Genomic DNA, 26,858 nt, shown 5'->3' with positions numbered 1-26,858 from the left:
AAATGTCGACCAAGTTGATACTTCCAACAAAAGTGAACGGAAACTTGATGGATGGCGCGAACACGGGTTGGGGCCAATGGGGGTAGATCCCTGCGATCAGGCAGGCTCAACAAGACTATCGCGTGCTCTTATCTTAAGCTTCGTTCCTTTCAGACCGTTTTTTTTTGTGAGTGCAAAACGTGATTTATAGAAGTATGGAACGAAGAATGTGACTTTTTCAATGGATTTTTTTTAAATGAAAACCAGTATGGACGGTAGCAGCTGCTGACGTGACTGTTTTGTCGATGGCCCTCCCGTATGGTGCTTGACTATACATGTACATGGCATTGCTCTCTCACAAAATTGACGTTTATCAATGTTGACAAGCACAGTCACGCTTATTGGGTGGTTAGGTTATATTATTATTTCACCAAAGGTCAGAATTATTCAGGTTTAATCTAGATGTTAAGTTTTGGTGTGTCTTGTCTCTGTCGTGGCTAGCTTATCATTTGCAATTATGTTTTCATTATGATACTTGTATCTGTATGGGCATTGCTGGGTACGGCACTTTGACATTACAAAGACAAATCTGACTTCAGGCTGAACAAGGCACAAATATATAGCCAATTTTATTGCTTCACTCTCATTTTATTTACAGTATAGTTTCTCTCTTTGGTGACCTTCATTTGTATTTCTAGACACGAATAGCCTGTTTTGGGTTTATGTCAAGGTAGCAAGTAAACCATCTTGGGTATATATCTAGATTTTTCACTGCATGGTCTATGACTTGCAATGGCTTTGAGTAGATACTGTGCGACAAGGGAAATTAGTGCACGGACCAGACAAGAAACATCTTAAGCTGAAAACTAAAAGAGAAATATCACTGAAGATATTATTCAAAATATTGTTTACGCAAACTGACAAAAGGCACATCATATTGGTAGAAGTCGCGAAGAAACGCAGTGTGGCAATGACATCATTCTTGTTTTGCATCATCGACGGATGAAGATATTTCAGGTTCAGGAAAAGTTTACAGAATGAAAAACTGCAGAGAAAGATACTAATTTATGTGGATCGCCCAAACATTGAAGTTTTTTTTGTATAAAAAGAAAGAATGTTATTTCACCCAGCACCTTCATAAACAAAGTGCACACGTCAGACTTACTTACAATATTCTACACGCAGCCAACCTCTCAAAATAACAGTGACAGCCCTGTGAATCGTGCATGGTTTTTTAACACCTATTATAATTTCTTCTTTTCATTGCCCTGGAGATAAATAAACACATATTTGACAATGTTATGACATAAAAGCTAGCTTAATTCATTGACTCGCTACAAACGCAGCCGTTGCAGCCGATACAATCGTGTGCGTATGGATTTTACCATTGTACAAGTTGACTTCAACCGAAGTAAATGGTCATTAATTGACCAAAATGAAAGGTGATTTTTAGTTTTTATTTTCCCCCTTAGCACTGCATCACTATTCACCAGCTAAAACCATGAACGTCATTATTATTTATCTCTGTTACCATGCCAACCTGTAGTACGTTCACTGTGTAAATGCTATATTGATGCACGCACTCCAAAATGGAGACGCACACTGGCTTAATAACATCATTACTGGAAGGCAGTGTTTCAAATTGGAACTTCTTGCGTAGACATGTACAACTCAATATGTACTGGTGTGCTTGAAATAATCTTTCACAGTCTGTAATCACTTCATGATTACATTTAAATGTTATCCTTAGGACAACATACACGAATTTGTTCTAAAACATATTACCGTATATTTTAAAATTTATTTAAATTATGAAGTGTAAACAAGACTTTTTGGATACTCAATGATAATCAGTAATTCGTGATTTTTGTTCACACTGCCCCACACCTGCCGCACGCATTAAAGTATCAGTTTACGATCCCAAATAGACCAATTTACATAGCATCATTTTATATATAGAAATAAGAATACTTATTGTGACATTTGGGAAAACTAATTTGGTTTCAGAAAATACAACGGTTCAACTTTTCTAGCAAATAAGCTAAAAAGAGCCAGGTATCGGTAATTACAAAAGAGTGGTCAGGATAAATTATTAACATCCCATCATTTGTTACAAAATAGTAAATATATAACCAAAAGCAATTATCGGATACGCCTACATATACACTAGCAATTGCTGAAAGTTGCTTTCAATTTACTCGGCAATACTACTGCGGATTCTAATGTGTTGAATTTTGCGAGTGTTACAAACTGTGTCCTGTTCAACCTACCGTGTCTCCTCCAGGTTAGTCTGACATTACTGGCCCCAGTTTCCGTCCTGAAACGTTGAAGGTGTTCAATGAGTATATCCCACACGTTGTGTTTAAGCTTCTCTTGAAAAACTTGCATTTCCAAATAGCCCTTAGGGCCATGCAATAATTTTGAAAACTAAAAACTAATTTTACTATTAACTTCCACTGCATGCAAAATAATTCAATTCCACTCGTTTCTCATAAGTACTGTGTTAGTATCAGCATTAAACACACAAACACACACTGTGTTTTTCATGCAGTTAACAACCCCTGACCTTTTAAACGAAAGGGAAATCGTAAAAAAGATATGGATTCGTACAACATCCTTCACGGTTCATAGAAACTCTCATAACTTTGCAACTAATTTTTAAATTCTCTCTGAACTTTAATCAGCTGTTTTCATCACTCGCACGAGTGGCGTGCAAAGGAAAGTGCGTATTCTATTGCAGCTGCTCAATACTCAAGGAAGTTGTCATTAGTACTGCTTATACGGGTCCGTTTCAAAGCTCAGTCCCGTTTACTGCTTTAGGCTCAAGGTTTATGATCTAAGATCTCGACTTAGAGGATGACGGATGAACTTGAGTGCACCCTCTGCTGGATCGTTTGCTTTAGATTTAAAGTTTGAAATCTTTTATTAAAAGAACATTTAGGCTTAGGCCTATAATATGCAAATGGCGTTGAAGCCAGTTAGAGACAAAGTCGCAATGAAGCTGAAATGATAACTTGACCCAACAGTGATCACAAGTATACAGTTGCTCGCGGATGGATAATGCCTCTACGTACTGTTCATAAGCCGTGTCCAAACTATATGCGGCTTAAAATTAATACAGAGACTCTATGAGAAGTGGCTTTAGCCACTCTCATAGACTCGTGTGTAATTTCAAGCCGTAGCCAAGTGATTCAGATATGGCCATACTTGTTTAAACCAGAGTGGAATTACATTTTTGGAGAGACTTTCATTCTGGTTCAATTTTTCTTCGAGCCACTCGTCACTGTGGTTTTTGTTTTTTGTGTTTTTTTTGTAATATTTTAATCGTGCATAATTATGTACAACGATTGCATGGACGGGGCTCAACTCCATTTGGCATGTCAAAATTACTTTTCGCTTTCAGTTTTGTTAACCTCCTTCGATTCCGACCGACTTGGAATCCCGAATCTTTGTTTAGTTATCACTTTGTTCACTGTGTTAGAGCTAAACATTACATGCCCAGTTCCTGAATGTCGGTGTGCATGTAAACGCTACTCAACCCTACTTTTGACATGTATCATTTAAACATGTCAACAGACTGACAGCAAGACGGTGTTTACACATGCTTAACAGTCCCTCTAGCGTGAAGATGTGCCCCATTTCTCCCTTGGAAGAACGGTACGTTGCATCATGGACAGAAAGATTGATCACTTTTCACAGGAAGCGTTCTGGTGAAATTTTCATTAAAAAAATGGAACTTCTCTCGCGACACCCTGATTTGCACAGTCGATCACCAACACCAAACAGTGGAAGACACAGTAAACACGCCTTCGTAACCCAACGTCACACAAAAGATTGTCTTATGCACTCAACGGTCGGTCAAATGCTCCGACAATGAGTCACGGAAGAACATTCGCTGGTTTTCGGTATCAAAAAGCTCTAAACATCACAGAGTACTTAGCAAAATAGCAATCAACTTGCTAAATTGGAATATTCAACTTCACACTAAAAATGTGTCATGTCCAGTTTAAAATTATCATTTCCCCTATCAAGAAAGAATGATAGACACCATAACACCCGTATGAATCTTTAGTGAAGAATATAGAATTTAAAAGGAACACTCAAAATATAATATGGGTAATATGATTTTTTTATAACATAGATTTTAAAGGATTTTTGTTAAATTGACACTGCATTTGTTTACAGAGTTTCTTTTCAATGATGTGGCTGTTTTTCCTATATAGACAACTTAATTGTGTTTGTATGTATTTTGTGTTCCTGTTGAATTAGCAATATTTGAAAATATAATTGTAAACTATAAAAAAACTTCAACTTTGCTGTTGGCAAAACGTAGATTTCAGTCTGAATACTTTTAAACCGAGAGAAGGTCCCCCTCCCATCATACAGTTCAGTGTCCCCCAAAGACCTAAGGTACTCATGTCAATTTTTTCACAATCTTCAAATTGGAAAAGTCCGGTCAGGGAAAAGTTCCAACCGCGCGTCGTCCAAGCTACATACATGTATATTGAAACCTGTCATCCAAGCTACACAATGAAACCTACAGAGTGAAAATGAACCATTTTACAATTTGGATGGGTGAATGTTCACGGCACAAACATCAAAACTGAACCTGTATTATTTTTAAAACACTGTAACCCATGTTGAAATCTTGTCTACATCTCACAAAACTGGTCATCATTTATCGGGAGAAGAAAAACATTTATAGCAATATTAAGTACCGTAATTGCAAAAGTTTAATAAATTTCTCTATTTGACACTGAAGTAAACCTCTCATAATTCGACACCCAAAGTACAAACTCGTAGGTGTACTTCGTGAATGACGCGGAAAATAAAACTGATTTCTTTGGTCAAAAGACCAAGTGGAGGCCTGGTTTTGTTCTAGTACTCTGAGCCTAAAATTAACCAAGTAATTTCTGAGATTTTGAATTTTGGAATTCTGTTTCCATAGATTGTATTCTTGCAGATGTTTGATCGGAAGAGCTTCATGAATATTACAGGAAAGCGTGTGTTACCACGCTGTTTTCACAGCCAAGCGTGTTGGTCAATCACGAACCCGTTGCTGCGACACGCTGGGTCATCGGTCACAGCCATCGCACCGAGGTTTTCATTGGACCGTGGCACTGTCTCAAATGGCGAGTCTGTGTTCTTCAACTCCGCTGGTTGTTGGGAGGGCGGAGACATCAAGGCCTCAGGTGATGGCGGCCAGATACAGACTCCGTCGTCGTAGACCTGATTGGTAGGGATGAGCTGACGAAATCTTCCCTCTGGTCCTGGAGGCTCATCTTGGTCCATCCCTTCGTTCACAATGCCGTTGTCTTGGCTCCCTCCCGTGACACTATTGGTTTCTGTCGAGTTCCCGACATTTCCAGCATTCCCAGCCGGCTCTTTCTCCTTGGTTTTACCACGGATATAGCGGCCGAGGATATATATTACTGCAACCGCTATACCTTCGAATCCAGTTACCATGGCAATGAGTAGAGGGATAATGGCCACAATGTCCGCTTCTGGCTCTTTGTAGAAAAGTTTTGCCACCGAGACCGCCAGAAGAGTATTCTGACAACCGGTCTCTATGGCAACCGTGATGGAAAAGACGTAGTTGAAGTTGGCGATTCGAGCTATGGACATGCCCAAGAAGGCACCGACGAGTGGTAGGATTGCTGATGTAGTCCAAGTTTTCCAATTGCCGAAGAAGATGTAGTACTGGGACGGAATAAAGAGCACAATACCTAAGATCATCAGAATGATGGTGAAAGGCTTGACAAGTTTGAGGCAAATCCTGCGTGCTTTCTTGAAGCGCTGGAAGAAAGGAACTCCAATGAGGAGTGGAAGAACTAAGGAACAAAGTTGGATAAGCAGATTCCTGAAGGGTGTCTGAAGGCGGCCATTACCGTCTATGAACGGCTGGGCATAGATGAGCAGATTCAGTGGCATCATCCCTAAGGCTATGAAGGTCGAGAAGGTGGTCATGGTCAAACTGAGGACGATATCGCAGTCAAGTAACAAGACCTCAATGTTGCTGAAAAACCCACCAGGGCAAGTACCAACCAGGACAAGACCGATAGCCGTGGCTCCTGTTAAATTGAAGACCTTAGCTAACACGAAAGCAAGAGGCGGCATGAGAATGAACTGGCACACCATACCCATGATGATCCCCCAAGGGGGTTTAATCTTTTCCAGCAGGACCCGGGGTTCCACCTTAGCTGCCATAGTCACATAGGATACTACCAACCAGGCTGCTAGTATGTAGGTCGCGACAATGCCGAGCGTTCTGAACGGTGTCAAAACTTTGACGGTCACCGAGCCCAAGGTCGTCCTGTCCGTGGTGTCCCCGGCGGCAAACGCGACGAGCTCGCTGCGGCCAATATTTTCACCTCGGAACTCGATATCCATGCTAAAAGGGAACGTGGTGTTCTCCTTGATGTAGAAGGTGACGGTGCCGTCTTTGAGGGTGAATACTTGCTGATTGCCGCTGTCCAGTTCGACCCGTCCGATGTAATCCGTTTGATTGATCGTCAGCCGAAGAACGGAATTCTCCCGGAAAGTGAGGCTGATATCTTCCTCGTCACCAACCGTGAAGTTGAAGTTATACGGGGATCGGTCGATGTCTCCCTCAGCAGCATTCACCGTCAAGCCCTGGGCCAGAAGACCAAGAAGAAATACCCATAGGCGAACTCCGGGTAGGCAATGCCGTTTAGCTACCGGATGCCCCTCCATCTGTCTGCGTCCAGCTTAAAATCTCCTACAAGCTGAGGGATCTAGGAGAAAAAACGACCGAGTATGCCATAAACTAAACAATTCATATGACCAGTACTACGGCAATACGAATCCAGAACTGCAAGTCTGCAATAATACTCTCAACAAATGCACCACGTTACTTCCTTGTCCTCATGGCACTCTAGCTCTGTTTTCATTATTGCAGCCATGACGCCTTTAAAGGCTCATCGTTACAAGTATCATAACATGCAATAGGTAGAAACCAAAGTAAATTAATGAAGCCTGCCTTACCGGAAGTGAAGCTCAAGTTTAACGGCATACCGGATGTTTTCAACAAAGAACCATCAAAAGGTTTCAGTCGAATCCAGTGACCATGCTGACAACATGGAAATATGAATATATCTAATTCCTGATGTGTGTGACACTGGTGTTACAGACCGCACGATACGATCGTCATGAAGTATAAACGAGTTACCCGGATTTCATTCATGGCCAAGGTCTCTCACTGCCGACCGTGAGTCATGTGAGAGACTGCGCGTGCATTTAAAAGAAAGCCCTTTTATTAGGGCACTATATCGGCAGTTGGCGCAATCATTTTAAACTCACGTGCCTGTGCTTGAGCAAAGGTCGCGTGCGTAACCCAGAAATTTGCTATCATGTAGTTATCAGTGCGCAACAATTTCACCTGTGACGTCTGTCGGCATTTTGGCACTATGCAAATGAATCATATCAGGCTGGATCTAGTATTGCGCCCAGTGATTTGGCAATACTAAATTCAACCAAACTTAATATTCACTGATTAGTGGCGTGTGCAAACGTTTTTAAGATTTTCAAAACGTTTTCACAGTCCACAAATTCAGTGGAGAGGCCTTATTTGTTTTTATTTGAAGTTAGTATTGCAAGCAAACCTGTGCAATTATTTAGGATCAGCGCCAGTTATTTCTAGATACCTTGAGTTATGTCTTCGAAAATTAGAAAGTTGAAACTAAGAAGTTTAAAATGCTGCATTTGAAGCGTACAGTTGAGGCTGCACAGTTCAGGGTTTTGAATGTAGTCTGAATGAACACACTTTATGATTGTTTTAAGAACTGACTTACCACGTTCATTTCATTAAGGGTCATTATTTGCCTTATTTGAAAATCGATACCTGTAGCATCCAGGCATTGGGTCGAGAAAGAAATTTAACCCTCTCCTAGAAATAATGAAAAGTGGCTCCTTAGGCGTACAAAAATAAATCCAAACAAAGACAAGAAGTTAAGGTGACTGACAGCTCGCTTCTGTCTTTGACGAGATGAAATGTGTAGGGGGGGGCTTCAAATTGCCAAAACTAATTTTACGTGCCGTCACCTGGATTGTGCCACTTGCGTGTCCCTTAATTTGGGAGGGCGCCATGCCATTGATCCTTGGACGATAATCAAACGTGTAGTCTGGCTCGAGGTCGCCAGTAATTAAGCACATAAAGCATGCGCCGACGTAGTAGTGCGCCCCCGTGCGACTGATTTCGACAATCAATGTTGTCTTTGTTGAATGTCTGATTATTTAAAAAGAAAATAAAACCAACATCCCATCCCTTTCATTAAATCTGCAATGCAAAACAAAAACACTAACTCCATTTTCCCATTGTTATCCATTAGTTTTATTTGGTTTCTGTTAAAGTACACATTTTTTGTTCATAATAGCATGATTACGTATTGTATTTAAAAAAAAAATCTGAAGATTTTCAACAAAGTTCCTCCAATCAAGTGGATACTTTGTTGTGAAGGCAGTGAGTACATTAACACATTTCTTGCACTGAACCAAACCAGAGTCTCATATCAGGTCGTTTCCAATTGTATTTAAATAACAGTTTCTTTTGAAGACTGGTAAACTACCATCTAACCAAAGAAATGCTTGAAAGCAGACCACTACCGAAAGGGTCAGATTAAAGTTATAATTCAAAGACATCCTGACGACAACATTCTGAATGAAAAATATTTCCGTTTTCACAAGTTAATTTAACTTTCAAAACAGAAAAACAATAGGTTATTGGCAACTTTCATCGGTGATGCATATCTTTCCTAAAACACAGAGAAGTAATAAATAGAGCTGTGAGGAACGTACTGGCCATAATGGTCAATATTAAAAATGAACACTCTACGATTTCACATTGTTGTAACCATACTCAAGTCACACAGAACATTTTGTTGCCAGTGATGCATAAATGTCTCAGGAGACCATTACTCCAAAATTAGTTTAGAAATTAATTTTTTGTTTAGAAATTAATTTTTCACCATTGGAACTCATCAACATGTTGGAATGAAAACAATCTTCATTTCTCCAACTATCGAAATAATCATGGTACACAGGTTTTCTGTAATATCAAAGCAAAAACACTGTTTACTTTTGAAAGTACAAAATACTACTACTAATACAGAAATCAATGCACTCAAAGGGGTAAATATTGATGTTTATCCGACTAACAGACTTTCTTAAGTATACTGTTTGCATGAACATTCTTTTCCTCAAAATACTAGAACAAACATTCCCCAAAACAAAGTAAAACAACAAAATGAAAAAAAAAGAAAAAAGCAAAATAAAATTAAATCCTTCGAATTAAATGTTTCTGACAAGAAAACAGATATAGCAACAAAATACATTCAGATTCAATTGACATAAAGGCACCTCTAGATGACAAATTGAAAATTTTTATCATCAAAAATCCTCAGCGTAGGCTGCTCAAATTTCACAATTATAATTCCCTTGGCCTTATTTTATCAGGTTGTCACATTTAATAACATGTAGGTACTGTTCACAACCTTCAAAGAAATGGACTTCAAACTTTATAAAGTTTGTTTTTATATTTGCAATCATAAAAAAATAAAAAAAACATACACAGATCAATATCATAACGAATCTACAATAACTTGGAAATCATAAAATCTATCATCCAAACAAATTCAACGTAACCTAACTGCAAAAAAGTTACTAAGGTCTGTGTATGATGGGTGACTAAATTCTAAACCTTTTTGTGAGTTAACACACACAAAAATAGTTTATAAATAATAATAAATTAAGGGATTTGCAGGAGTAGCGAGTTTGACAGTTTAGTTGGCAAACACCTGTGAATCCTCTCAAAGATTACCCAATCAAATGCTGTTCTGTTCAATTGACAACTATGTCAATAGTCTTCCAATGTGATTTTTAACGTAGCTGTGAGTTTTCAATATATCTGCATTCAGCAACTTGACAAGATCATACCCACAGCCTAGTTTCAGTCTTTAAGGAGAAGAAAACTCATCTTGAGGGGTTTTTTGTTCATTCTGTTTAATCGGACATCAGCAGTACCAACCTGAGGTCACTAGGCAGAGCTTTCCTGAGACGGCTGTGTGTTCTCAACCCATCTAGTGACTTTCCTTGTACTTGATAAAGCGGACCAAGTTATGTCGAGCGTTGATGACTACTGGCATGTGCTCTCCTAATTGGTTCTTACCCTGTCTTAACTGCAAAAAAGAGGGACTTTATGAATAAAATGTTAAGACCTGATATTTTTGTTAAAGAGACAACAAAGAAACTGAAGGATCTGCGAGAGTTGGACTATGGGCTCTGAGCTGGACCAAGAAGGGCGCAATTTTCCGAGCAATGGAGGCTCCTTTGGTACTAACTGCGCATTGCTAGCCCACAAACGACTATGAAATGTAAGCCGACAAAATGAACACTTCTGACCATTATGGCTCTTTTCAACCAATGAGGGGGTTCTCCTGCTCAAGGTAGATAACATTAGCGAGAGCAGATTAAGTAACTGAGAATGAGCACATGTATAGTAACCAGCGTACCCTTGCTTTCAGCTGCGGCACTAACATCTTCAGCTTTGGTACCAGTCCAATTTTCACGGCCACAGCATCAGCTGTTGCTCCATCACCAAAGGTGTCAAAGATGGCATCCAATGCCTCTGCTGTGACCCACAGGGAACCGTCTTTCATTGCTACCTCACTCAGCTGGGTACCAACGGCCTGTAGGAAGGAAAAAATGATTCCAAGTAAAACCTTTGTCTAGGATTTTCAATAAGGAGCAACACAAATGGAACAAGAAAAGAAAATCTGAGAACAAGTGGCGTGGCTGAAAAACCATCTATCTGAATGGATTGATAAATCTGAATGACTTATATCAGAAGTGATTATTTAAAATTCTCACCGTCAACAGCTGCTCTGTTTCTGGCTTTGCAGCCAGCAAACTGCCCAAGCTTCCTAGCATTGCTACGATGTTGACTCGGACTTGCTCTGATTGAGTTCCTTGTCCCAGACCAAACAGTCTTGTCAGATGCTGCTCTGACAAAGCCTGCAGTTTGAAAGATGAACAAAAACTACGAACTGGATAAATGAAATGGAGCTACAAAATGGATGAACGTCAACCCTGGCTGCCAATCAGCACTTGGCATTTTGCAAACTGAAAGAACACTTCAAACCAAGAGCAATCCAGCTAATGTCCAGATGTCCTCACTCTCAGATGCTAGTTCATATCCCACTTGACTTAGTTTCTTTGCCTCAACTAACAATGAAAAAAAGGACCATTTCTGCATTTCACTGTGATTACTTGAAAGAGACAAAGGGATAGGCTTACTTGAGGCATCTGCTTGTTAATGGCCATTTTCTGCAGCACAGAGCGAAGTGCACTAGTCAAGGCCTCTACCAATTCATCTCCTGTTGGCGCTGAAAGATGCCAGAAAAAGTTAATTGAAAAGAGAATAACTTGTCTTATGGTTTATTTTCAGAAATCTGACATTGTGTTCAATACATGTATCATTTACCTGGTTCCACCATAGTAAGTATAAGAAGTTTATTCAGGACGAGTGTTAACGCTTCCGGACCTCCTAATGCAACCAGATCAATTACAGCTATCATGTTCTGAAGACAGAGCAGAGCACGGCTCTGAACCCGCAGCAGTCTAACCAATCAAAGACAGAGGAAAAAAACAGGTCATCTTTATAATCTGTAGAGCAAAGCAGAACTGTGCTACTGAGTTTCCTCTCCAAACCTTGAAATGCAGCTTAGGACTTGACTTGTAAAAGAAGTTTTGGCACTTACTGTGCTGTCTGAATTACAGGTCGAAGTGACCGTGCCATTGCGTTGGAACCACCCATGGCTAGAAAACTAACAGGGAGACGACAAACTTCTTACATAGTCCGTAAGAGGAAAATCATGCAGTCTGCTATGCCGACGATGCACACAAATCAATGGCAATTTGGTACGATAGATAGATTGGATAGATTTGGTAGGGCTTTTTCCAACTCACCCTTTGAAGATTGTCTTGCCTGCACTGTGCACTATTAGACTCTGTAGCAGAGCTCTATCTGGGAAAGCACACTTGACTAAGACCTAGATCCAAGACCAAGACAGAGGTCAATCATCGTCGCAGAGTCTTAAGAAAATGAAAGTCAACTCTAGGTAGCAGCCATGTCATCAAAAAAATGAAAGGTTAAACAAAGGTTTCAAGCTTGATTCCTGATGAAAGAACTCAAACTCGCTTCAGTACAGGTAATGACCAGGATTTTTGTCTTATCAACAGGAATCAGCTACAGACAATCCTCAGGCAATAGATTCATCTCAACTTTTGGTTAAAAGTGTTGTCCCTGAGCAATGTTTATTTCTGCAATATGTCCCAAGTTCTTATGACGTCTCTCTGGCATGATGAACCAGAAAATCCAGATAAGCTTATTGACACCTTGTAAGCTGTCCAGATTTGATTGGTTTCAGTCAAAAAAATGTCACCTGCCAAACAGCGCCAAAGCAGAGCAGTGTTCTGAGCTAGCACCTACCTTCTGAGGAAGATTATGACTGACCAGAGCTCCGTGAATCTCATCAGACAGACAAAGAGGAGACTGCAAGAGAAGAAAACGAGCACAGTCCTTAAAGCAAGCAACTACTAAGACTTGTGAAGGAAAAAAAATTCTTTGACACTTTTACCACTTTGCTTGAACAACTTTGACAGTATGCAATTTTAAAGTCAAGTTTGTTGCAGAATTCGTCTTGCAACCATTACCATGAAGGGGACCTCATCCGCATCAGTAATTTCATCTTGGAGGTCATCACTACTGCTGCTGCTAGAAGCAATATCTTCCCAGTCATCTTCTTCATCATCTGATGAAAGAAACAAGATTTCCAAATCACTATATTCTGGAAACAAATTCTTAATGATCTACTTGAGGACACTGATGCTTCTTTATGGTCAAGGGTTCAGAGCTCTGGATCTGACTTTTGGGCAAAGTGCTGAACTTTCAAAGCAAAGATGCGTCCGTCAACCAGATGTACTACAGAAACTGATGTGGATCTTACATTACGGTTCACTATGCCTATAATTACCATGTGTGACTCGCTATTAGCTATTATCTGGAACGAGACACCAGCATACACATACACGATACAAATTTTGCAGCTTTCGTGACTGTAACAACCAAACCTTTCCAGGGACAAACTTTGCTCTGTGGACCACTTCGAATGAAACTTAACGGCGGAGGAGAGGACTTGTCAAACATCAAAGTGACCCACTTCAGTCTAGTTTGGGAATGGTTGGTCACATATATGGATGTGAAAAATTGGAAGCACTCACCGTCCAGACAGCACATGTTGGAGGCCACTTCAAGGGCTACTTGCTGGGCTGTCAAAACTGCTTCAATCTCAGCCAAGTCCTCAGAGAGGTTCTTTGGAAGCTGTAAGGAAGGGGAAAAGAGATAAAACATGAGAGGAACTGAAACTGAAGAGCACTGGGAAACTTTTTGGGTCAGCAGACAGTTTGCTCAGCAAATGTCAGCTGATAACCAGCCACGGGGCAATTTACATTTTGAGACATTTTGGCCGGTATACTGAATTTGCTTCGCGAAATGTCTGTTCTAAGCCAATCTGTTTCAAGCAGAACTTGAGACCTGATTTGCAATGGGGCCCGGGTTCAAAATATGGATCATCCACTTTAGATTGAGTCTACCTCCAAAAGGACAGAACAAGAAATTACCTCAACCACTGGAAGTGAATCTTTGGGGTCTGGGGACCCTGACCCATTGGAAACCTGAAAGGAACAAATTAATCAGTGAGAAATGTACTTCCACGAAATAGCTTTCATAAGCAATGTGGAAGTTGAAAAAATGGTTCAGAAAAAACCAAAAAGTTTAAGTCCAGGTCAGCAAACTTTCAGCGAATAAAACTTCTTTGCACCCAACTCTAACTCAAAACTGGAATCCTCTTACAAAAGCCACAGGAAGTTACAACAAGGAAGTTCAACATTCCAAAGAAATTAAAGCAAAACACTTAAGGAGTAAAAAAGCAAGAGAAAATGCAATCATTCAGTTTGAGATTATTATTTATAATGCTCTGCTGATTGAAAAACTGTTCTTTTTATAAAAATATTGAATTCAAAAGGTATTGCAGAACAATCACCTGGCCATTCTTTGACATTTCTGGCAGTAACTTGGAGACAGCGGCCTGTGCGTCTGTATCCAAAGATTGACAGAATACTTTGACTATGGCTTGAATTGTTTGATTCTGGGATACCGCTGGAAGGAGACCCTTGATGTTGTGAAGCACACCTGGTGAGGTAAATTAGAGAAGTCAAGGCTGAGATAATGAAAGTTTCTGGAGCAAAACTCTTCAACCTCCTCCGTAATCACCAGCGAGATTTGGGATGATTTGGCAGGATTACTTTACTTTAACCTTTCATGAACTTGATGTGCCTGGACTTTGTACTGGCTTGGGGAACCTTCACCTTTAAGAACGTCTGTGTAATCGTCAGAAATGAAAAGTTTGGAAGATCACTCCATGAAATTATTACAATTTTGCCACTGACTGATCGTTTCATCAATAACACGTCCATTGACTTCTTACTTGCAACCAGTGTTCTGAGGAGGGTATGCTGCATTGTATCTCCAGGACTCATGAGGGCGCTCTCTAGAATTGGCAAAGCTGTCGATTTGGTGAGCTCTATGCCAGCATTAGGGTTATCTTCACTGACTGTCTGCAAACAGTGGGCTGTAAGTAAGTGGAAGGTCAAGTGTGAAATAAAAACAAATCAAAGCAACCTCTAAACACAAAAACAAGCCTCAAAAATGATAAGGAGGCATCATAACTGTTTCCTATTCTGAGTTTAAGTTGTAAGCATGGAAACTGAGCCCACCTGAAAGAGCCAATCATGAATATACAACAGTCATAAGTAGATACAGAATCATTATTGTATCAGGTTTATGAAGCGGCCAGTGTATGTTGTGTGACCTCAGTCCATAGGCTTGGCGTGAAACCAAACACATCTTTATGCTGTCTTCAGAAAAGAAAACAGACAAAACTAAGCATTACCCGCTGTCAGAGCTAAATCTAGGAAGGTAACATGGCTCTGTAGGCACTGCAGTGTGATGTGTACAAGACCATGACGGTTGAAAATACTAACTGCTGTTCCGTTACTCTCACTGTCAGAAAAATAAAGAAAACCCCTTTAAAATCTGTGATTTGTTTACTAAAAACCACCTTCAGTTCACGTGTAACTGTGTAAAATGTGACCAACTTAACAAAATGTGTCTTGAGCCACCAGCTCAAACATTACCAGAGATTCCAGAGTAGGTGAAGAGCTTGTAGGAGGGAATTCAGGTTAGGATCTCTCTTAGGAAGCTTCTTTCCTGAGGGAATTGGAATACCACTGCTCAACTGTAAGAAGAAATTGAAACGATAACACTGTGGTAATTATACCTGACTTCTTGCTCAACAATGACAATCAGTCATATCATTGAACTAGATACATCATATACACGGTAAAAGGAATACTGTAATTGTTGATCAAATACCTGCATTACAGCTGAATATTACGAACTGGCAAATGGGAATTTAACCAATGCATTCCTCGTAATGACTGTTGTGTGCTGAACACTAACACAAAGTCATGTGATAGGTTACATAATGCTATCTTAGTTTCTTTTACGAACCTTTGACCTCCGATGACCTACTTGAGTTCCGGAATGCACACGGCCATGATTTATATCGTTTTATATCCTTGCCAGAAGCATGGGCTTAACCTGGAGTTCTGGACTAGCAATATTCTCCTTAGTTTTGTTTTCCTGTTTCGAAAATGTTTTTCAGACTTTTTTCCTCTTTTGCTACGTAAGGAACAATTCAATGTAAGAATTTCCTCATTTTGAGAGAGCAGGTCACAGGATTTATCATAAGTTTGTTGTCTTCTCACCTGGCTCAGCAGTGTAACAAGTGGGGTCATGATGTCATCACTGACCATTTTATCACACACTTCATGATCTCCGCAAGCACTTAGATTTCTGAAAAGTAATGTGTACTTGGTATTGGCAATAACTCTCCATCAAAAATAATGCTTTGATCAGGTTTGATTTCAAAGTAAAACTTTGCATAAAAGTGGAATTAAGTTCCATGACCAGATTGATTGAGTTACTTATGAAGGTAGCACGAACTAAAAAGACAAAGACTTCAATGAATATTCACAACAGAAAACTGCATTTTCTATTTGATAAATCTGATTACCACTTCCATGATGAAAAGAGGTGAGTACACTGATTAGTTTAGGTACAGTGATTATATTTTGAGATCTCAAACTTTAAATCTAAATTATTTCCCATAATGCCTGGTAAAATCCGGAATTAGCATGACAGGAGCAGTTGAAGACCAACTTACCGGAGAGCTCCTGTGGCTGCTTCTCTGATTGCTGGACGGTTGTCCAAGAGCAGTGGTCCTAGACATCGTACTAAGCCATTCTGGAGTAATGTATCCCTTGCAGCTGGCTCCTGGACAAGATTTGCTAAGGCAGAACATGAGCAAACCTTCTCCTCATCGGAGCTGCTTTGAAGCTTTTTAAAAAAAATTAAAGAGAATTACTTCAAAAGTGGTCTTCTAGTCATGATAATAATTCTTCAGACAGCAAACATAACAAAAATAAAGCTAAACAAGCATATAACACATACCCAACAGACTCGTGATTTCTGGGGAAACATACCCAACAGACTCATTTGATTTCTGGGGAAACATACCCAAGAGACTCATGTGATTTCTGGGGAAACATACACACCAGACTCATGTGATTTCTGAGGAAACATACCCAACAGACTCAATTAATTTCCAGAGAAACATACCCAAGAGACTCATGTGATTTCTGGGGAAACATACCCAAGAGACTCATGTGATTTCTGGGGAAACATACCCAAGATACTCATGTGATTTCTGGGGAAACATACCCAACAGACTAATGTGATTTCTGGGGAAACATACCCAACAGACTCAATTAATTTCTGGGGAAACATACCCAAGAGACTCATGTGATTTCTGGGAAACATACCCACCAGACTCAATTAATTTCTGGGGAAACATACCCAAGAGACTCATGTGATTTCTGGGAAACATACCTAACAGACTCAATTAATTTCTGGGGAAACATACCCAAGAGACTCATGTGATTTCTGGGAAACATACCTAACAGACTCAATTAATTTCTGGGGAAACATACCCAAGAGACTCATATGATTTCTGGGGAAACATACCCAAGAGACTCATTTGATTTCTGGGGAAACATACCCAACAGACTCATGTGATTTCTGGGGAAACATACCCAAGAGACTCATGTGATTTCTGGGGAAACATACCCAAGAGACTCATGTGATTTCTGGGGAAACATACCCAAGAGACTCATGTGATTTCTGGGGAAACATACCCAAGAGACTCATGTGATTTCTGGGGAAACATACCCACCAGACTCATGTGATTTCTGGGGAAACATACCCAAGAGACTGTGATTTCTGGGGAAACATACCCAAGAGACTCATGTGATTTCTGGGGAAATATACCCAAGAGACTCATGTGATTTCTGGGGAAACATACCCAACAGACTTATTTGATTTCTGGGGAAACATACCCACCAGACTCATGTGATTTCTGGGGAAACATACCCAAGAGACTCATTTGATTTCTGGGGAAACATACCCAACAGACTCATGTGATTTCTGGGGAAACATACCCAACAGACTCATGTGATTTCTGGGGAAACATACCCAACAGACTCATTTGATTTCTGGGGAAACATACCCAAGAGACTCATTTGATTTCTGGGGAAACATACCCAACAGACTCATTTGATTTCTGGGGAAACATACCCAACAGACTCATGTGATTTCTGGGGAATTGTAAGCCCTAACCTATGCCTAAGTTTACCATTCTCAATATTGATGTCAGTTGTTACAATGATTCAAACTGACAAAGAAGGCCTAGCACTTCTTTGATTTTAATCTTAATTTCCTTGATACTAGTAATGATGATCAGGGAAAGTGTTCCATACATCGACATCAGTTGACACCCTGTGTACAAACCCTAGGCATGCTAGGAGACTGGTCCAAAGAACAACAAATGTTTCAACATTTTCCTTGTTAATTTGACATTTTAGGACTGATTGTTAAGTTTATCACTTTCTGATACTTGCATGACTTGATAATAATAATCTGTGCAACTAACAAATGCAAGGAAAATTTAATGTTGTCCGCATACGGAATTCTTACCACCATCAGGTCATGCTTAGATTTAAAAATAGTATTATTCGAAAAAGTCGTCGGGTAGTTTATTTACCCGTTCGAGCAGCGTGAGAGTCTGGTTTTCAACAGCTGTATAGCTTCCCGTTCCTAACTCGCCTTCCTCTGCTTCGACTTCTTGCACTGACGGCAGTCCGGTAGGTCGTTGTTTCTTGGCACGGAAGCGCTTATGCTTCGCTTTCCCCATGTCCTTTTGACGCTTGAAAGCCTGTTCTTTAGCAATAAATTTCTCACAACCTAAATCAGCCTCCAAAAAAGGGGAATACCGGGCGATTTTGCTCTGCACAAAACTTCATTTCAGCGACAGTCTCTGCCATGTGGTTTTTGTCCCACAAGACCATTATCAACGTAAAACTGCTTCCGGGTCAAAAGCTAAGGAAAGTTAACTTGCTTTAGCCACGATTTTGGTATCTTTTGAACAACCTGTATTTTAATTTGTTTGAAAAGAAAGTAACAAACTTTTGTCCTTGCGATTTGAAATATTGTTTAGATACAATTCTTTACCAATTTATTGAAAATGTTCCGAAAATAGTTATCAACTTTAAGGCAAAAATGCTTGGGCCTGGAAACAAGTTGATTTTTTTCGCGCCAGATGGGAGCGCCCTCTACTGTTCAAATGTTGCAACAACCAGGAAGTAGGACTGGCACGGGCTACTTTTTCCCTTTCAACATTCAAAGGTTGCAATATGGCGGTTTTGGGGTCATGTTTGGATTTTGCCACCGTGACACTATTTGTCACGTCTGCTTGGGTTTACCTCGGCAGAAATTTAAGCTTTGGCACTCTTTCGGTCGCCATGTATTTCCCAGCTGCGTTTGCGCTTCTGTTCAAAGTTGCAAGTGGTGAATGTTTCGAATTCGTGAACCAGATGCTTGTCGGTCTTAGCGCACCACCCACCGAAGCGGTTGGTTTTTTGTGTTTCATCACATGATATGGAGATTTATATCATTTGTCATTATTATCCCTAACCCTCCTCAATCCTTCACCTGTTGCAGGACTGAGGAGTGTTAGGGTTATTATTTGGGAAATCCTCAAAATTCTTGATCAATAATTTCTGAAGTCCAGCTGCGTACAAAGCTGGTTTACTTCCTCTAATTAAACCAGTCAATAAATCTTGCATTCAACTGATCATGCTGAGTGATCTTGCTCAACATTTCCAAGTTTATCTTCAAAATGACATGATTATGAAGATATATGTGACTTGGCACGACAAAATGAATGTATAGTTGCATTCTGCTCTTTCCTGTTTTGAGGGTTCAAAGTCATATATTGAGGTGGAGGTCAATTTTGGCATTTTGTTATATTGAAGTCAAGTGTGGTCCATGCATGAAACTCATTCCTTTATTTCTTACAGTATTTCTCTATGGTGATAGCATGCCTCATATCCATAGCAATCACAGTATCAACCATAGGTCTCTGTGTCATCCTGAACCTCTGTTTGTGTTGGGGCATCGTTGCCAAGGGAAGTAAACTGGAGGACCAGAGGTCATCCAAGGTTAAGGCATTTATGAGGCGGAATAAGATCTGGGGATTTCTCCGAGCCTCTGGGGAGGAGGTTGGATGGCGTTGTTTCTTATTGCCCTGCTTATTGGACACCTATTCACCTGCCAGTGCTCTTTTTATCAGGTTCGTGTAGGAACGTTTGGAACATTAAGTTTGCTTTGGAATGGTGGTGTAGTCAAGGGAGACAAATGCAACTCCGCTGGAACTCTTACCTCCTTTCCCCCCACCACCCCAAAAAAAAATTAATCAGGATTTTTTGGGGAGGGGAAGCTGCCACCACAACATCTGTTGTGTGTTGAAATGCATTTATTATTTTGACCTAAAGTCATTTAGCAAGTTGTGGGGGAAAGCAATACCCCTGTGGGACCCTGCTCCCTCTCCCGAACTCACAAATTTTCAAATGGCCATAACACAATGGCCACAAAAGCACAAATTAAGATGTCTTTTTCATTATTAACAGACATTATATAACTCTATCAGAGGTTAAGGCAATAGCCAAACAGAGCAAAGAATCCTTTAAAACACTGTGCTTTTTGGTGTTGGAAGTAACCAGATTGTTCTGTCTTTTTTTTTTCAGTGGAGTGATTTGGGGTCTGTTCCATGTTGCTGTCATGGTCTTATTGACCCATAAACTTAAAGTGAAGCATCCACTGATGACCGTGACTGTCCAGTGTACATCAGTCTTACTCAACGCCTATTCCCATGGCTGGATAACCATGCGATCTGGCTACAGCCTGTGGCCGTCTGCCATTATGCACTGCACATGGAATATAGTGAACCCATTGGGTAAGAAGGAATATTTGAATCTCACAGCATTTGACTGGGAAGTCATAGAAGTTATCTGGACAAGATGCAAAGATTGTGAAGCAGTACAGTGATTTGGATAAGCTTTTTTCTTCCAGACTGGGATGAATGTTATAAGTTTTCAGTTTTGAGCAGCTGTGTAACATTTAGTTTTGGATTATACCCATACATGTGTAGCTGATATAGAATTTCAACCTGTGGTCTCTTTGTGGTGTTCCTACCTGAGTTATCCAATCACATCTTAATCATTTTATTGCATTTGCTGTGGAATATCTTAGTCCAAAACCTTTAATCCTTTAGGAGACTTAATGTCCATCATTGGAGCAATAAAAATTTGGAATCAGCACTTTGAAATGATTGGAAAGATTTTGTTTCAATTTATTAAGACATGAAGTATGAATGAGTGAAGTTAGTTTGTTTCTAAATTGAAAGTTCCTCACATATCTGATTTGGTTTTTTTCTTCTCGTATATGTCATGCCAAATCAAAAAACACTTTACAAAGTCCTAAACGGCTTGAAATTTCCTCATATTGGATGATGTCTCTTGTTCATTCCAGATGCTTTAAGGAATTTGGATAGTAATTCCCATTTATTTTTATTTTGTTCATTTTTATATCAGTACTGGGCAGCATTTATACCCATGAGCCAGGCCTGATTGTGGGTGAGCAATGGCTTATTAATGGTGAGGGTCTTGCTGGATGTATCGTCAGCATTCCCTTGGTCTTGCTGATTGTAAATGATATGGCAGGCTAGACATGTCACGCAAACCCAGGTAAGTACAACCGCTAATGTGATGACCACCTTGAGGCATGTTTTGCCTTCAAATCAAAATTTGCTTCCTCAGCCCATCCAAGATTTTGGTAACAAGGGTGCGTGAGTTGAGAGGTTATGTTGGCTGCATGTATACGGAAGTTGGTGGACTGTCCATACCATGTATACAGCTGATTGTCTCGTTTTCTACTTCCACTCATTCCATTAAAAATTGAAAAACGTACAAATCTAAGTTACCTGCCTGAGTTGTCCTTAAGTGAGTTTTCTGTGATTTATACAAGATTCAGTTGTAGGTGAAGTTGTTCATGTACATATATGACGATATTATGTCGTTTCTGACAAAATTCCTTCCAACAAGTATCCGCCTTACCATCCATCATTACAATTACAATCTGAAGAACAACCTTCTGCAAAGTGTTGCTTCTAAAGATCTCATCCAAACTTGGGAGTTTCCTTTTTAGCAAGACTTCATGCAAAAATACACTTTCTGGACACGAACCTTTTTTTAATTCACTTTATTTGAGATGCCATTAAGAGACTCTATTCAGGATTTTTAAAATACAAATTTATGGTGTAAATGTGTGCAAAAATTGAATTGGAATTTGAATAAATTGGAAGATCCTTGATCTAGAGTTCTTATAAAAAATTTCAAATTTTTTAATGACTCCTGTTCAAGACTTGCCATCCTTCCCTTTATTGCACTCAAGCAAAGCAGGTCTTTTTTGCTTTGAGTTTTCATTTTTAGATATAAACGTACTAGGTTACTGGAAGAACTCAGTGAGGAAATACAAGTAATACTTCCAACATCAATTCACAATATCTTTACTTTTGTAATTTCTATTTCTTAATTGTGTGACTGTTTCAAAGCTTTGATAAGTTTGTTAAATCACTGACTTTGATATGATCAATCAACAATCCAACGTTCATGCAAGGCAGCCCAAGATTTACACGTAGCAAAGCGCAAAATTAGTAGCTGTTTTGCATTCACTTTTAATTCCGATCTTACTGACACAAAACCTTGTCTTTACATGTGCATTTTTAAATGAATTTTTACACAGTATTTCTGTGGCAACTTTTTCATCGCTGTAAGAGGCCGTTTAAAAATGAATGCAAAACTTTGTATTTGTTAAGCTTGCATTTACAACTGGCATGACTACTGCATCTAAAATAAATTGAAATTTATTCATAAATATACAAGAATGGCTCTTCAAAAACACTTCTCAGCTTTATAAATATCAAAATACACAACATTGTGGACATGTTGAAAAAATGCAATTCAACTACATTTAAAGATAATCTAGTGCATTTGCAAATAAGAGCTACTAAAGTCTAAAACAATTGTGCAACTTACAGCTTTCTGAAACTTATTTGCAAATCTGGCCAATGTATTTCAAACTGACTTAAAAAAACAGTAAATTGGTTGAAAAATAAAACCATTAAAGAATAATCAGGAGTTTAAAATAGTTATTACTTTGATAAGTTTACAACTTAAAGAGTTTACTTTCCTCAGAATGAATTGTACAAATTATTCTATTGGTCTCCTGGGTCGGTGTTTATTTGATCATAGGCTCTTAAAAAGATTTAGTGCATTTCAAGAGCATTAAAGTCTTGGAAGTAAATGTTCTTTGCTAATGACTGATAATGCCCTTCAAACCTGATCAACCCAAATATCAAATTATTTCAATTTCGTTTCCTAAGCTTGGTTTCCCATGTAACATAGATCACTCTTCAATTCGGATTTTTAACAGATGGAGTAAACTTATTTTTTTTATACATCTGACATAAATAATACTGTCAATTGATAAACATATTATTGCGTCACTCAAACGGCCTGACAAGATGATGTTAAACTTGACTCAGATTCCTTTTTTAACCCTTGTCGTCAGCAGGAAGCATTGCCTTTAAGCGGGAGGGAATCTTTCCTCAAGTCTCACATCGACCTTGAAGAACCCAACTGATAAAATGTTTCGTTGTCACAACTCTCATGACAATTGAGAATGTTCAGCATGGATGGCAAGAATATCTGCATTTTTCCCCTTTTCCCTCAAACTGCTTTCTACCCAACCAGTTAAGTTACCTCAAATTAGAGAGAAGCCACCAAAACCAGGTTTTGACTAAATTTTGGATTATTTCCGACACAAAAATGCAGACCCATTAGCTACCAAAAAATCCACAAAGAAACGAATAAACCCACCAACCGCATTACCAGTCCACATGCTACGTTCTTAGGGCTGTTTGATACCATCATGAATGTATACATTACATCTTTGCAAACATATTCAGTTCCTTAAAGCCACTTCTATCACCCTTACTAAGGATCACGTTTTTCACCTACAGATGAAGAAACATGTTGCTTTAATGGATGCGATAACAAAGGATGTAATACGTTGCCAGTGTTTGACAGTAACACTTAGTACATGTGGGTAGATATTAAAATCTAAAATATTGAACACACCGAGTTAGTCTGACAGTTTTATAATGAGTTTCTCAAAGGATGTTACCTAAGAAAATGGTTACTGATTTGAACGAGAAACCGATTGGAAGCCCAGGTATCTTTCACTAAAGAATAAATGGATGGAAGTCATGCTGAAGTGCGAGTTGAAATTGGCGCTTAGGAAGCACTGAGTTATATAATGGTTACAGAAATACAAGTACAAGTTATTACTTCTAGTACTGATCCATTTGAAAAGGACATTCTGAGCTGCAAAAAAAGACTAGCTAAAAAATCTACTTCTTAACTATCTACGAGAACACAAGGCACAAAAGGTTAAAATACGCCAAAATATCCCACTGTTGAAAACAGGATGGATGGACTAATAGGAACATGATCATTCAACACTTCTAATACACACAAATTATGTAAAGTCAAACAATATCTGTCCTTAATAATGGATAAATTGCTATGTAAACTAAAATATGCAGTCTAAATATATAACTACACTTGGAAGTGTACAATTAATTTTAAATTTCTTAATTTGTTTGAAAAGGCACATTCGTTCATGCACAGAGTATCAGACACATGGATTGTTTGGGGAAATTAGTGATTTATAATATTATTAATGAAAATGATAAGATGTCAAAGATGTGACATCAGCAACTGGGTTTTATTTCTTGTAGGAGGTCACTTTGAATTCCACTAGCCACATGACAAGTCAACATTGGACCATTTAATGTTTCCACTCTTTGCCGTATTCAAGAAACATATTACACCTTCTGTAAAACCAAAGTGTAGAATCATTTGAACTCACTGGTTGAGAAGTGAAAGGCTTTCTGTAAGCAGACAGATACAGGCAGGAACACAGAAAGAATTTTAATGTAGAATGTACAGTTAACTTCCACTAGAGAGGAGAAATATTGAACATAAAGGTGTACATGGCGGTAGCTGGTGACAACCAGACATATGCTACAAAGAGTACTTCAAAATATCTAAATATGGGTTTCATTTACTCTACACCCACGTTTATCTGTCCTGAAAAGCAAAAGAATCCATCTACAGAAGGATGAAAAGAAGAAAGTGAGGGGAAACTATATGCTTCTACACTTTGGAAAGTTTTTGCACAAAAATATGCGATTGATATCCATTCAAGCATTACAGACTCAGTTTCAAAACACAGCATAGTGTTTGAAACAAATTTTACCTGAAGACAAGCACAGAGTGAAAGTTAAGAATTTAGTAGTGTCATGGTTCAATGTTGAAAGCTTTGCATGAATTGGTTTTGCATGAGCTCAAGATCTACATAGACATGCACAGAGTGGATACAAATCAACCTGATTTCATCTTGTATCTTTTGTTTCCTCCCCTCAAGGCATAAAGAGTTCCATCTTGCCGGTGTACTGACGTTGCTTGTCATGGAGAGCTTTCATGGCGAGTTCTTGGGAGTAGAATGGAACCAGTACATCCCCGTTGTACTGAAACTGTACATTCTCAGCTGGCACCTTCAAGGGTAAGAAGAAAAGACAACAAATTTTGATTGTTAAATTGGATTTCTAGATGTTCGGTGTATTTTGTATTGTGGTTATTTTGTGATGGACGTCTGAGTGTCAAGCTTCTGAAATATGGGGGTAGCATAAAAATTGCAAGTGTTTAATATTTAGTGAATATTTATAGTACTTTGTCATTATTTATGAGATTGTGCTTAATAATCAGAATTGAAGAGTTCTATTTTTGATTACAAACCTCTAGAATTTATGCCCTGATTTTTGTAAAGCGAGTGACGTGTATTGTTCAAAACACAAAGGATTTAGATGTTTAAGACTGATATCATTGCTATGAGATGTTGGAAAATATGTTATTAAACATTCAACTGCCGGTTGAAATTGTTTCAAATGAAATTTGGGGCAGAATTCTTTGTGTTCTTTTAGAGTTTACCAAAGAGAGCTGTGAGTTGTTGCTCCTAAATGTAGAATGCAATTCTATAGAATTTGTTGTTGTATTCAATATTCTGTCCTAAACCTATTTTTCAGAAGTGTTCTCAGGATTTATTCGACAGGATCAGTCATTTCTGAAAAAAATTTTATGGAAGAGACATGTAACAGTTTAGAGTTAGGGTCAACAATTTTTGCAGACTGCTAGGATGGTACTCAAATGCACTCTATCTAACTATCCTCTGTGAATTAACAAGTGTGTTAAAGTGAAATGCCACGTTCCAAACCTGCTGGTAATACATTGCTCCTAGAAAATGGATTACTTGAGCATATTAGGGGCACATAAGAAGGAAAACAGGAAGTTTTGTCAAAATGCCTCTACATCATGTAGTGGCTTAGGAAAGGATGGGAATCAAGGTTAATTTTTTTTTTCATTTTTTTCCTGTAAAGTTGGAAAAGATCAATTTGAAGAGGTTATTTTATTTACTGCCGAAATCTGTACTCAAGTTTTGTTTTATTCAGCGGATGTAAAGGCTCATTTCAAGGTGTTATTGACTTTAGCCTCAATTATTAGCAGGAAATCCTATCACAGCATGCGATAATATATTACTGGCATGCTTCAAACCTGGTCTTTTGCTTTAACAGTCTAGTGTATTAGTTCTGATTTAACTTCTGAACTGTCATGCAAATTTGTCAAAAGAGGACTTAGTTTCAAAGTGAATAGCTGAATGATTTTCACCCCGTATTACTGCTCTGTGTATTCCAATGCTTTCTTGACATTTTTACAAGAAGTTACAAGACTGTTAAATTACCCTAACTCCTGAGGCATCATTGCTTAGCACGTTCCTCGATCCTGCAAAATCCTCCACTGTGCAGAAACCCATGGCAACTTATTTGACTGCAACTGTCAAGGGGCAACATTTGCCTTGTAAATTCTTAGAACGGTGGTTGGGCTCAACCATTCAAAATCCTCCCAAACCCTTTTGTCTGATTTTGAAAGTTGTGGGAGGGTTTAGGGTCATCAAGCGCTAACTTTTCATAATACAGTGTGCTCAAATTTGCTTATTTGTTAATATAATAAAGCATGTGTGCCAATAATCCACATCCTGTGTATCCTTGTGTTTTGTAGTTATCTGCAATTTTCTGAAATCAGTGCCTATGTCAAGTTTTTTTAAAGTT

General features: G+C 38.9%; 4 protein-coding genes across 8 annotated transcripts in view; 1 reads left to right on the top strand and 3 right to left on the bottom strand.

The window, feature by feature from the left end:
• Positions 1-580: 580 nt before the first annotated feature.
• LOC110974768 (ileal sodium/bile acid cotransporter-like) lies at positions 581-7,352 on the bottom strand. Its single transcript, XM_022226632.2, has 2 exons — positions 6,985-7,352; positions 581-6,734 (listed from the first exon to the last, which is right to left on the bottom strand). The coding sequence occupies exon 2, from the start codon at positions 6,691-6,693 to the stop codon at positions 5,002-5,004; it is 1,692 nt and encodes a 563-aa protein (XP_022082324.2). The 5' UTR covers positions 6,694-6,734; positions 6,985-7,352; the 3' UTR covers positions 581-5,001.
• A 953-nt stretch (positions 7,353-8,305) lies between these two features.
• On the bottom strand, positions 8,306-18,589 carry heatr3 (HEAT repeat containing 3). The gene is made up of 17 exons (XM_022226631.2): positions 18,276-18,589; positions 16,341-16,513; positions 15,883-15,970; positions 15,250-15,350; positions 15,006-15,115; positions 14,541-14,684; positions 14,097-14,245; positions 13,675-13,728; positions 13,276-13,375; positions 12,709-12,806; positions 12,485-12,547; positions 11,962-12,044; positions 11,477-11,613; positions 11,290-11,378; positions 10,864-11,007; positions 10,506-10,682; positions 8,306-10,172 (listed from the first exon to the last, which is right to left on the bottom strand). Exons 1-17 carry the CDS (start codon positions 18,423-18,425, stop codon positions 10,074-10,076), a joined length of 1,959 nt encoding a protein of 652 aa, XP_022082323.2. The 5' UTR covers positions 18,426-18,589; the 3' UTR covers positions 8,306-10,073.
• Positions 18,590-18,862: 273 nt separating this feature from the next.
• Positions 18,863-26,781, top strand: LOC110974727 (uncharacterized). The gene is made up of 5 exons (XM_022226536.2): positions 18,863-19,140; positions 19,591-19,862; positions 20,317-20,525; positions 21,163-21,315; positions 25,121-26,781. Exons 1-4 carry the CDS (start codon positions 18,925-18,927, stop codon positions 21,294-21,296), a joined length of 831 nt encoding a protein of 276 aa, XP_022082228.1. The 5' UTR covers positions 18,863-18,924; the 3' UTR covers positions 21,297-21,315; positions 25,121-26,781.
• LOC110974726 (epithelial splicing regulatory protein 1-like) overlaps positions 21,985-26,858 on the bottom strand; it is a 27,048-nt gene continuing 22,174 nt past the window's right edge. For 3 of the 5 annotated variants that reach the window (XM_022226532.2, XM_022226535.2, XM_022226531.2), the window contains exon 14: positions 21,985-25,250. In XM_022226532.2, coding sequence (XP_022082224.1) covers positions 25,116-25,250 — 135 coding nt within the window. In that variant the 3' untranslated portion in view covers positions 21,985-25,115. The remainder of the gene's footprint in view (positions 25,251-26,858) is intronic. The other 2 variants (XR_002597616.2, XM_022226533.2) reach the window with 2 other exon arrangements.

The sequence above is a fragment of the Acanthaster planci genome, linkage group LG06 (genome assembly GCF_054643075.1).
Source record: "Acanthaster planci isolate LZ-2023a linkage group LG06, COTS_SCS, whole genome shotgun sequence".
Taxonomy (NCBI): Eukaryota; Metazoa; Echinodermata; class Asteroidea; order Valvatida; family Acanthasteridae; genus Acanthaster; species Acanthaster planci.
The sequence above is the reverse complement of the archived record's forward strand: the minus strand, read 5'-3'. Positions and strand labels throughout refer to the sequence as shown.

Coding starts and splice junctions, on each gene's coding strand:
- LOC110974727 (XM_022226536.2), top strand. CDS start 18,925: ATGGCGGTTTTGGGGTCATGTTTGGATTTTGCCACCGTGACACTATTT. Junction 19,141..19,590: donor GCGCACCACCCACCGAAGCG/GTTGGTTTTTTG, acceptor TATTTCTTACAG/TATTTCTCTATGGTGATAGC. Junction 20,526..21,162: donor GAATATAGTGAACCCATTGG/GTAAGAAGGAAT, acceptor TTTTTATATCAG/TACTGGGCAGCATTTATACC.
- heatr3 (XM_022226631.2), bottom strand. CDS start 18,425: ATGGGGAAAGCGAAGCATAAGCGCTTCCGTGCCAAGAAACAACGACCT. Junction 12,807..13,275: donor CAACATGTGCTGTCTGGACG/GTGAGTGCTTCC, acceptor TTCTTTCATCAG/ATGATGAAGAAGATGACTGG. Junction 11,614..11,961: donor GGCAAGACAATCTTCAAAGG/GTGAGTTGGAAA, acceptor TTGATTGGTTAG/ACTGCTGCGGGTTCAGAGCC.
- LOC110974768 (XM_022226632.2), bottom strand. CDS start 6,693: ATGGAGGGGCATCCGGTAGCTAAACGGCATTGCCTACCCGGAGTTCGC.